We start from the raw sequence: 12,476 nt of genomic DNA on the forward strand, positions 1-12,476 counted from the left end.
GTGGGCCCCATACGGTCTTGTGGGCCCCGCATAGGATACCTATATTATTATTATTTTATCATATATCTCTACAAATTATATCAGTTAAAACATTATTTTATGTACTTATTTACGTATATAAACAGTGTCTTGTGGCTCCGGGACTCATGTGGACCCCACATAGTATTGTGGGCCCCACATATGATACCTATATTATTATTATCTTATTATGTATTTCGACAAATTATGTCTGTCAAAACACTATTTTATGTATATATACTTATTTACGTGTACAAATAGTGTCTATCCTGTTTATCCTATGAAATTCCATTTTGACCAGGCCGACCTCCAGGGAGCGACTGAGCCGCAATGGTCTCTGAGCACTCGCTAAGACAAGGTCTTTCTTAGGCATCAAATATGGAATCAAGGATCCTACAGAAAAATACTTATATATTGATATTAACTAAATGACCATTTTTATTATTTTATTATTATTGTACTTTAATCATATATATATATATATATATATATATATATTTTTGGGTCATCACATGTTGTGAATAACATTTTAATGAATAAATTTGCATAACTTATTTCTGGCTAAAAGAAAATAAAATTACAATACAATGTTTTTCCACAAAATAAAATGGAAGCAGACACTTGATAATGTTTCAATGGAATATGTTCTCATTGAACTTTCAAGATTTAAAATTTTCAAGCACTAAATAATGCATTCCAATAAAACTAACCAAGAACTAGTATAAATGTTCTTTAGATTTCACCTAATTTTCATGGCTCTAAGGTGGTGTTTGAGAGCATCCATTAAATATTTTGAAGCTGAATTCGTTAATAAACACAAAACCAAATTTGTTGAATAATCTGAAGGTCCTAACTATTTACACCAAAACTGAAATACTCATCCTAAATGCAAAATCAACTTCAAAGACAAATTATATTTTCCATTCTAAACCTTCTAATAATTTCTATCGAAAATTAAAAATGAAGCAGCAAAAATGTTGATAAATGCAAACCCAAAAAACACACATAAATATAATAACAAAAGTAGAAGAAGAAGAAGAAGAAGAAGACGAGGAGGAGGAGGAGGAGGAGGAGAAGAGGAAGAGTTACTGCCACTGGGGTCCGGCTTTGCATGGCGAGGTGGTGGCTGAGACTGAGAGTCTGAGACGCTGAGGATCGAGACGAGAGGCTCCAGAGGTGGTCCGATGACTCCGATGGCGAGGTAAGAGAGCTGCGGCCTGTGGGCGTGCGCCGTGCGAGGCAAATCGGCACTCGGCACTCGGCAGAGCGCAGAGAAACTGAGGAACAGAGGAAGCGAGAATAAACCCTAACTCTAATCCTCAATGACCCAATCCGGCAATCCTCGATTCCCCACTGTGAGAGTGTGAGTCTGTGTCTGTGAGTGTGGAGTGAACTGAGCGAAGGCATGAAGCCTTTTTTTTTCCCCAAGCCCAGGCCCCAAGCACCAAGCGGCCAAGCGAGCCAAGCCTGAGTCGCCCGCCGGCCCCGCCCTATTATTAATATATTATAAAGTATATTAAAAATTCGGTTAATCGGTTAATCGATATTTTTTTAACCGTTAACCGAACCGAACCCGATTAACCGAGAGTTTATAGAATTTTAACCGAACCGACCGAACCGGATTTTTTACCCGAATCGAACTGACCAATTTCGGCCGGTTAATCCGATTAATTCGGTTTTCACCGAATTATGCTCATCCCTAGATATATTATTATTATTCATTTTTTAGTCTCCCAACAAATTTATGTTTGGCATTTACTTGCTTAATTCCGAAGTTGGCCTCCCCCACTCTCTCCTGTGCCATCCAAATCTCTGGCTGTCGCCGACTCGCTCTCGCTCTCGCTCTCTCTCTCTCTCTCTCTCTCTGTTATGTTTGCCGTTGCTTCAGCAATCAGCAGGTATGTGCATCCTGCCGCGCTCTCTCTCCTTTTCTCTCAGTGGAAATTTATGGTGTCGGTTGCTAGATTGATTTCTGTGTAATTTCTAAAATTCCCCTTCGAATTTGATTAAATTCATGGAAGTGCGAGAATCGGAGCATTGGTTTGAAATGTCGTCTAATATGTATTACACATATGTCTCCTGGAGGGAGAAGAAGGGGTTTTCCCTGTTCTTGGGTTGCATTTATGTGCGATATAACTTCTTATGGTCTGTTTATGCAGATGTCCCTATTAGGTTTTGACAAATTTTGTTGTTTCCCCAATCAAAAGGTTTCTTTGTGCCACCGAACCCTGTGTTTGCTTGTTTCATTAATAGCTGTCTCAAATGAGTTCTCCTTTTTCTGTTCCATATCTGTCTGCTGTGGAGCGTCGACTTTTTTTTTTTTTTAAAACCCATAAATGAACCAAAAAAAAAAAAAATTAGTCTTAATCAGAATTCAGAAAATGGAATTTTTTTTGGGGTGAAAATTCAAACAAAAAATTCAAGATTGATGTGTTGAATTGTAAAGTCATTTTTTTTTAGCATTCAAAGTTCAATATGGTGGCTGCACTATTCATTTGATAGTTTTGAAAAGGAGACTTACAAATACCTATAAATAGGGAAATAGTGGTGATAAGAGAGAGAAATCAAGTGCTCTCCTAAAAAGTGTCTCAGTTGTAGCTTGTGTTTTAGTTTCTCCTATTTCTTAGAAAAATTTGTATACTCCTAATACAAGAGAGAGTTATCATTGTTCTCCTCTAATAATTAGAGAGAAGTTGTAACATCATTTTTTTACATAGTAGATTCCTTCTACTCTTGTCCGTGATTTTTTTTTCGATTTGTTTGGGGGTTTTCCACGTAAATCTCGGTGTCAATTCTTATTTTCTCATTTTTTATTTTAGCTGTGTGATACTGTTCCTACCCATTCAATTTCTTAACATGATGTGACACCGAAATGAATAAAGGATCTACTCGTATAGAACTCCATTGCATGGTATCTGATCTCCAGCAATACATATGACAGTTAAATTCTTACAAACACACAATTTATTTTCCTATGTTTTTGTTTGATACATTAACTCCTTGATGTACTGTATTGAATTTCTATGCACTTCAATCAGGTTTCTGGAGTTGCTGCAAGAATCAGGTTTTTGGAGTTGCTAGAAGGCTACCATTATCCCTTGTATGCCTACAATGGAGGGTTGTAGTGATTTTATAAAGTGGTTGGGCACTGACATGTCTATTAAGATTTTTCTGCATTTGGAGGATCCATCTGATCTTGTCCGCATTTGCTCGGTTTCAAGCTCTTGGCGCCAATTTGGTAAGATTATGGGTTTGAGTTATTTTGTTTTGACAAGTTATTAGATGTGTATATTGGCTGGGACATGGCCTCGATATGCTGCTTGGCAAATAGGATTTATGTGGCTGGCCCAAGTAGCTGCAAAAGAAAGCTTTGTTGTTGTCATCCCTGCTAGTTGGTTGCAGTCACTTTCTTTGTTCATTTAGGATTTCCAGCAGATGCTTTGCATGTTTTGTCGATCTCATTATGTGGATTTGCCTTAATTCATCAATAGACATTATCTGGGCTTTGTTCTAAGACATAGTAAGTCATTATTATTGAAATTTGAAAGGAACCTATTTTTCATTCTTAGCACTTGGAATATTCACTTTCCTGCCCTTTCTTGATGTTATTTTTCAGGATTTATTTGCAGACCTAGTAACCTACTTCTATTTGATAATAATTGTGGAGACATAAAACAATAATCTTTTCATTTGCGTAGAATAGCTGATTGTTATTCAATAAGTGAAAATGATATTAATTGTTGTATTTTTTTCACAACCTTGAACAGAAGTTGTGTCTCGTAAAGCTCACTACACTCTAATGTGTCAATTAATGATTCTAATAGTGGTTAATTTTTTTTGCAGTGATTGCAAATGAACTTTGTAAGCAGCTCTGCTTTAGAATATTTCCTGAAATGTCAAATGTTGCTCATATTATTGAAGTAAGCAACATGATAGAACCTGTAGAAATTGGGCCCAAGGATTCTACGGAATGGAATTATCTGAAAAGAAATCATAGGGTGTATGCCATTCTAGCTCGAGGTCTCACCCCAGTCATGAGAAGAGATTGCATATCAAGGGCCATTAGTGCATCCAGCACTGATAACTATCCTGAAGAAAGCATTCAAAATACTTTGGTCCCAAGTGATAGAGTTGATCAGAGAGCTTCATATTGGTCAAGTGAAGGAGCAAGTGATCCCAAGGTTCCTGAGATACTAATTTATAAGTTGATGGCTGATTTGTGTGTTATTACTGAAGTTCATGTCCAGCCATTTCAAGGTCTGTCCTGATATTCCTATGTACATTTCTTGTATATTTGTCTTGGAACCTGAATTTTGATTCAAAAAAGTTGTTTTAAACTGATGGAAGAATTTTGTTTCCATATCAGCATATTTTCAGTTTGGCCACCCTATATACTCAGCTAAAGCTGTGAGATTTCGAATGGGTCACTCTAAGTATCCACTGGAAATAGAGAGTGACCTCATAGATGAACCTGTGGTTGGTCATGAATTCTTTGACAACAGCTTTGTATGGACATATACTTCACCAGAATTTCCAATGGTTCAGGTGAGTTGCACTACCCAAATCTGGCTACTGTAGCTTTTTTTGTTCATTTGAAAAGGACAAGGGCATCATTTTTTGGGTTGTGTTATTGTTTTTCAGGGTAAGTTACAGCACAAGTCCTTGAAGTTTGACTGAAATCAACTTCACTCCCTGAAGTTGAAACTTCAAGGATCAGTTGAAACTTCAAGGATCAAATTATCACAGTATAAAATTCAAAGAGTGAAGTGCTATTCACTCAAACTTCAGGGACTTGTGAAGTGATTTACCTTTGTTTTCAATTCCCTTTGTGCTTGTTGGGTTTTAAAAATGGATAAAGCATTTGGTAAATGCATTTCTGATACAGAACATATTAAAATATTGGGGTTTATGATGGCTTATGTTGCAGCTGGTTCATTACAACTGGCATCTTGACAGCAGTGATGCCAACAGCAGTGTTAACTTATCATGTACATGGATGAAGGGTTTTGACTCCTCACTTTACTGCAATAGGATGTAGAATTATAGAAGAGTGAGAGAAAGAGTAGAGGAAAAAGGACATAGTGCTGGGGAAATCACTTGGTTAACACTTTAGACAACAATCTAATTTATAGGAAATATTAGAAAGAAGAAAACAAACAACAACAGCAAAATCAAGCCTTAAGTCCCACTAGGTGGGGTCGGCTATATGAATCATTTTTCGTCAATTTATGCAATTATGGATAATTTCTTTTGACAAATTCAGGGTTATTAATCCTCATTTCTTTTGACGAATTCAGGGCTATTAATCCTTACTCACTATCTCATTCCAAGTTATTTTAGGTCTACCCCTATACCTTCTATTGTCCCTCATAGTAATTAACTCACTCTTCCTTATTGGTGCACTAAGTGGCCTACATTGCAAGTGCTCAAACCATCTGAGTCGTCCTTCCTTTATTTTATCTTCTATAGGAGTTACACCTAACTTACCGCGAATATGTTCATTCCTTAATTTATCTTTTAATATTATACCATTCATTTATCTAAACATTTTCATCTCGACAACTTTTACTTTTTGGATATTTTGTTTCTTCGTTGACTAACATTCTGATCCATATAGCATAGTTGGTCTTATAGCCGTACTATAAAACTTCCCTTTTCATTTTAAAGATATTCTACGATCACAAAGCACATTTCTCCATTTTACCCATTCTATTTTAACTCTATGCATTACATCATCTTCAATTTCTCCTTCAGCTTGTATAATAGATTCAAGATATCGAAATCTACTTGTGTTATTTATTTCTTCATATAAAGTTTAACTTTGTCTCTAATATTTCTCCTACTATTACTGAAGTTACATTTCATCTATTTTGTAGTATTTCTACTTATCCTAAAGCCTCTAGATTCCAAAGTTTTTCTTCATAATTCTAACTTAGCCTCTACTCCGCCTCTAATTTTTTCAATCAATACAATATCATCTACAAACAACATACACCATGAAACCTCATTTTAAATGCTCTTAGTCAGTTGGTCCATCATTAAAGAAAAAAGAAAACGGCTTAAAGCAGATTCTTGATGTACACCTATGGCGATTGGAAATTCTCTAGTTTCTCCATCTATAGTCCTTACACTAGTCATTACTCTATCGTGCATATCCTTCTTGACATCACTATATCTACAGCATACACTCTTTTTTCCTAAAATCCACAATAGAACTTTCCTAAGTACCCTATCATATGCTTTCTCTAAGTCAATGAATGCCATACGCAAGTCCCTTTTCTTTTCCTTGAGCTTTTCCATTAATCTTCTTAAAAGATATATAGCTTCTTGGTAGATCTCCCAGACATAAAACCAAATTGATTTTTTAAGACCTTCATTTCTAGCGTTAATCTTTGTTAAACTACATTTTCCCATAGTTTCAATGTATGACTCATAAGTTTAATTCCATGATAGTTATTACAATTTTGAATATCTCTTTATTTTTGTGTATAGGTATTAAAATGTTTTTCCTCTATTCATCTAACATTTTCTTAATTTTTATAATTGTGTTAAATGAATTAGTTAACTATATAATTTCGTTATCACCTAAGCATTTCCAAACTTCTATTCGGATGCTATCCGATCCTATAGCTTTTCCATTTTTCATCTTTTTTTAGTACAAATTTAACTTCGTTAAGTCTAACTTTGCGAATAAATCTCATATTTTGAGTTTTTCCTCATTTGTCAATTCCTTTAAGCTTTTTATTTGATTTTCATCAAACAACTTACTAAAATAACTTTGTCATCTTTCTTTTATGTCTTCGTCCTTAACCAAGATTGTAGTAACCCAAACAAAAAAAAAATCTTGGAGGAGATGTTTTTAGATATTTATATATAAATATCTTGGAGGAGATATTTTTAGATTACTTAAAGGCTAAGTTATTTTTATTATATAACTCTCTCTCTCGCTCTAAGATCTCGGGTGGCTTGTTGCCCGAATTAACGATCCAACGTTACTACGTGGATCAGCGGGTGAATCTCTACAAGTCCTATGGAGTAGAATCTCGATTTGAGAATTTTCGGGGTTTTACCCCAAAGTTGAGGTAAGGGTCGAAACGAGCATAATGACTTGTAGATCTGTACTAAATTGGGTGATGTTGACGTATGATCTTTCGGTTTTAGGATTTGGGAATCCGTGTGGCTGTTTTGAGCCGTTTGGAGTCGTGTTTCGATATTCGTGAACAGGTAAGGGGATTTGTTTATATCAGTTATTTTTAAAATCTGATCTGGTAGAGCTGTAGGTTATGTTATACGGATGTTTTGGTTACTTGTTTGGAAAATTTCACCGGGTGAGATTGTCGGTTTTTCAAGTGTACGGTTTTCGGGAAAATTAGGGTTTCGGGTTCGTCTCCGTTTCTTTTGGAAAATCGTTTATTTGAATAAAACTAAAGTATATAGATGACCGTACCTTTATTTTATGTTAAACTGTATTTCCGGATCAATTATCATATGATTGTTTAATTATCCAAATAGGTGTGGCAGGAGAGGATATTTTGTGATGATTGAGTTGTGATGTGTTTGAAATGAAATATAGGAATTGGAGTTCCAAACTGTTTTCAGGAATGGTGGTTACTGACATGCCGGTTTCATTACCGTGGGGTCAATAATGACATGTCGGTTTGATTCCGTGGGGTTGAGACATTCCGGATTAATACTGTGGGGTTGTCAGACATGCCGGGTTAATACTGATGGTCGTAAATTGCCGGTTTATGCCGAAGAGTGTGAAAACACTAGGTTTGTGCCGGTTCAATACCGTGGGTCAATAATGACATGCCGGTTTGCCGGATTATGGTTACTAAAATGCCGGTTCAATACCGTGGGGTCAATAATGACATGCTGGTTTGCCTGATAATATCAAGGGTTATGGAATGCCGGTTCAATATTGTGGGTTTAATAATGACATGCCGGTTTGCCAGATTATGGTTATAAAACGCCGGTTCAATACCGTGGGGTCAATAATGACATGCGGGTTTGTCGGATAATATTGAGGGTCGTGGAATGCCAGTTCAATTCCGTAGGTTAATAATGACATGCCGGTTTGCCGGATTATGGTTACTAGGACGCCAGTTCAATACCGTGGTGTCAATAATGACATGCCGGTTTGTCGGATAATATCGAGAGTTGTGGAATGCCGGTTCAATACTGTGGGTTAATAATGACATGCCGGTTTGCTGGATTATACCGATGATTGTGAAATATATTGGAACTGTTTGTGAAAATACTGGAAATGCGAATGCTTTGTTTCTTATTGGAATAACACTCATGTGCCCACACATTGATATAACCTGATTCTCCTTTACTGAGAAGTGTCTCACCCCAATCATATAAATTTGTTTAAGGTTTTTTAGGTAGCCGGAACTAGCGTTTTGGAGGGTTTTGGAGCGTAGTAGTCTGTTAGTTTTTGTAAGTACTGTTGTGACTACTGAACTGTAGCCAGGATGTCATTTTGGATTATGTTGGATACCTTGGGTTGATATTTTGTATTATGACAGACTTAGTACTCTGGTATGAATGAATGTAATAGGTTGAAATATGTTCCGTTGCGTTATTCATGTGAATAGTGGTTGTGAGTAGGGTATCCGTGAGCCCTATCGGGTTGGACCCTCATATTTATTGGTATCATGGATGTTTGTATGATACATATACATGTTAGGTTCTTAGATCACACTCTAGGGCTCACTTTCGGGGTTTGGGGCGGGACAACTTGGTATCAGAGCAAACCATGTTGTTAGGTCTTGTAGACTTTGTTAGGCTTGATTAGGTGAACATACCAAAGTATAGGAATGTAAGGAATGGGTAGATTGAGATATGGGTAGAATAGGTCAAGAGTTGTCTTGTAGCTAAACAAGGATTCATTGACGGTGTTCTGTGTTTTTCTTGGACTGACGATTTCAGTAAAACCACGGCAAACCATTGATGGTTTCATGTCGATGCGGTGAGGCAGACATGGACCCGGGAGTTTAGATGTTAACATGATTATTTTACAAGGATTGTGTTAATTGTGTTATGATATAAGAATACTAATCTATTCTTATCCTGTTTTCAGAATGGAGCCCAAGGATAACAACTTGGACGGTAGCTCGTTGGGGACTTTGAGCGATTGGTCTCCTACCGTGCCTTGAGGCTTGACTGAGCAGGTCTTGTGGAAGATTGGGCGGAGTGTTAGGTGACGGGAACGTTCACCTACTGCTGTGGGTTGCACTATCGAGAAATTTACCTGTATGCATCCTCTGACGTTCACTGGAGGATCTGACTCAATAGTGGCCGAGAACTGGGTGTAGAAGACGGAGAAGATACTGAAAGTTCTGCACTGCACAGACGAACAGAGGGTTCTATATGCTACATTTCAGCTAGCAGGTGTAGCTGAGAGATGCTGGACGACTGCGAGTCTGCTGGAGGCTTAGAGGACCGGGCCATTAGAGATGACGTGGAGCCGTTTCAAGGAGGTATTCTTCGAGCGATACTTCTCAGCTTCCACCCGAGACACGAAGGTAAATGAGTTCTCAAGTCTGACCCAGGGAACCTAGACGGTGCAGAGATATGCGGTCAGGTACATCGAGCTATCTCATTTTGCTCCGTGCTTGATATTGAATGAGTATGAGAAGATTCGGAGGTTCGAGAAGGGTCTGAGGAAGGATATCCGTAAGCAGGTGGCAGTCTTGCAGATTCGGGAATTCGCTGTACTGATGGATAAAGCCACCATGGCTGTAGCTAGTCTTCAGGAGGAAGTGTTAGTCTAGGATCAGAAGAAGAGGCCAGCGCCTTTTGGTTCTCAGATTGGTGCTCGTTAGGGGCAGTGGAAGAAGAATAACTACGGTGCTGGTAAACGACCGGAGGTGGAACCACGGGGTCCACAGGGGGATTCATCTTGCGCATGGTGTCTTAGGTGCCATAGGTGGCATGAGGGTGAGTGCCGGCCGTTCACGAGTAACTGTCACTGTTGCGGCGAACAGGGCCATGTGGCACGAGTCTATTGTGCGTTGATGAGTGCTACGCCTGCACTGAATCAGTATGGGGGAGGTAACCAGGCGCCCCGGGGAAATTTGCAGAGAAACACAGCTTAGGCGAGAGTTTACTCGCTTACCCCTGCTAATGCGGAGAACGCGGGCGACATGGTGACAGATACCATGTTATTGCTTTTGAATAAAGCCGTTGTCTTATTTGATTCTGGAGCAACCCACTTCTTTATATCTGCAAATTTTGTGAAATTGTGTGGGGTTGAAACCTAAGTGATGGATGCGGAATTGTCCGTGGCGACACCATCGGGGAGTATGGTGATATGTAGGAAGAAGCTGGGGGATTATCCTATAGAAATTCAGGGAAGGACGCTACCGGTGAATCTAGTGGTATTTGACATGTACGGGTTTGATGTTATTCTGAGGATGGACTGGTTTTCCTCCAATTTTGCTATCATCTACTGTAACCGGAAAGAGGTAGTGTTCAGACCTCCGGATGGATAGGAGTATAAGTTTGTGGGATCGTGTGTGCGCTCGACGCCACAGATTCTATCGACAATACAGGCAAAAAGGTTACTCTTGGATGGGTGTAAAGGGTACCTAGCATGTGTAAATGAGCTACCACGGGATGAGTTAAAGTTTGAGGATATTCGAGTGGTTAATGAATTCCTTGATGTATTCCCGGAAGACTTACCCGGTTTACCTCCTGATTGTGAGGTGAAGTTCGCTATTGATTGCCGTCAGGAAAGGTACGGATTTCTAAAGTTCCATACCGGATGACTCTGGCAGAACTTAAAGAATTGAAGGAGCAGTTGCAGGAACTACTGGATAAAAGCTTTATCACACCCAGTGTTTCGCCTTGGGGAATTCCAGTGTTGTTTGTGAAAAAGAAAGACGAGTCAATGAGGATGTGCATTGACTACCGTGAGGTTAACAAGGTAATAGTTAAGAACAAATGCCCGTTGCCTCGTATAGATGATCTGTTTGACCAGCTGCAGGGAATGCAAGTTTTCTTTTAGATCGATCTACGGTTAGGGGATCATCAGGTGAAGGTTAAGTCTGAGGATGTGGTAAAGACTGCTTTCCGAACCAGATATGGCCACTACGAGTTTCATGCCATTCGAGTTGACTAACGCTTCGGTGGTATTTATGGACCTAACGAATAGGGTTTTCCATGAATACCCGGACCAATTCGTGGTGGTGTTTATCGACGATATTCTGGTATACTTGAGGAGTCCGGAAGAGCATGAAAATCATCTAAGGTTGGTGCTTCAAGTACTGCGGGAAAGGAAGCTATATGCTAAGTTGAAAAAATGCGAGTTCTGGTTGGAACAGGTTGCATTTCTGGGCCATGTCATGTCGAGGGGTGGTATTTCAATTGATCCAGGTAAGATTGAAGCAGGGGTTGACTAGGTGAAACCGGAGAGCGTGTAGGAGGTTCGGAGTTTCCTAGGACTGACAGGGTATTATCGTCAGTTTGTGGAGGGATTCTCTAAGTTATTTGGCACTTTGACACGGTTAACGAGGAAGGATGTGAAATTTGACTGGACCAATAAGTGTGAGCAGAGCTTCCAAGAGTTGAAACACCGACTGGTTACTGCTTTGGTTTTGACCATCCCATCTGGGGACTAAGCTTACCTTCAGTACGACACTTCACCCTCAGATTGATGGACAGTCGAAAAGGACGATTTAGATCTTGGAGGATATGTTACGGGGTTGTGTGTGGGACTTCGGCGGTAGTTGGATACGGTTTCTACCGTTGGTGGAATTTGCCTACAATAATAGTTTCCAAATTAGTATCGAGATGACACCATTCGAGGCATTGTATGGTCGGAGGTGTCGATCTCCTATGTATTGAGATGAGGTCGGTGAATGACAGATGTTGGGACCCGAACTTGTGCAGTAGACTTCTGAGAAGGTTAAATTTATCAGGGATAAAATTAAAATAGTCTAGAGTCGGCAGAAGAGTTATGCGGATGCTCGCCATCGGGAGTTAGAGTTTGGGGTAGGGGGTAAGATATTCTCGAGGATCGCTTCGATGAAGGGGGTGATGAGGTTTGGTAGGAAGGGCAAGCTGAGCCCTAGATACGTCGGGCCATTCGAGATTCTGGAGAGAGTCGGTTCGGTGGCGTACAAGATAGCATTACCCCCAGCACTGTCTAGGATTCACGACGTGTTCCACATGTCCATGCTTAGGAGGTATGTTCTTGAACCTTTGTATGTGATCAACTACGAGTCCTTGGAGCTCGGGGACACTTTAGCATATGATGCAATATCGGTTCTGATTCTAGACCGTAAGGAGCGGGAGCTACGTACTAAGAAGATTCCTCTTGTGAAGGTACTTTGGCGTAATCATGCAGTCAAGGAAGTTTCATGGGAAGTTATACGTCAGGAGTATCCTCAGTTATTTAGAGATGCTCAGAGTTAGTCAGGTAAGCATAGTGGTAAGTGGTTTGTTTGGTC

The 12,476-nt window shown here is 39.3% G+C and overlaps 1 protein-coding gene across 2 annotated transcripts in view; it reads left to right on the top strand.

Annotated features, from left to right (window-relative positions):
• The first annotated feature begins 1,753 nt into the window (after window positions 1-1,753).
• LOC131145503 (F-box protein At4g00755) overlaps window positions 1,754-12,476 on the top strand; it is a 31,392-nt gene continuing 20,669 nt past the window's right edge. The window contains exons 1-4 of one of the 2 annotated variants that reach the window (XM_058094626.1): window positions 1,754-1,916; window positions 3,057-3,256; window positions 3,862-4,275; window positions 4,385-4,563. In XM_058094626.1, the coding sequence (XP_057950609.1) occupies window positions 3,121-3,256; window positions 3,862-4,275; window positions 4,385-4,563 (729 nt within the window). In that variant the 5' untranslated portion in view covers window positions 1,754-1,916; window positions 3,057-3,120. Of the gene's footprint in view, window positions 1,995-3,056; window positions 3,257-3,861; window positions 4,276-4,384; window positions 4,564-12,476 lie in introns of both variants that reach the window. The other variant, XM_058094627.1, reaches the window with a different exon arrangement.

This window comes from Malania oleifera, chromosome 13 (assembly GCF_029873635.1).
Source record: "Malania oleifera isolate guangnan ecotype guangnan chromosome 13, ASM2987363v1, whole genome shotgun sequence".
NCBI lineage: Eukaryota > Viridiplantae > Streptophyta > Magnoliopsida > Santalales > Ximeniaceae > Malania > Malania oleifera.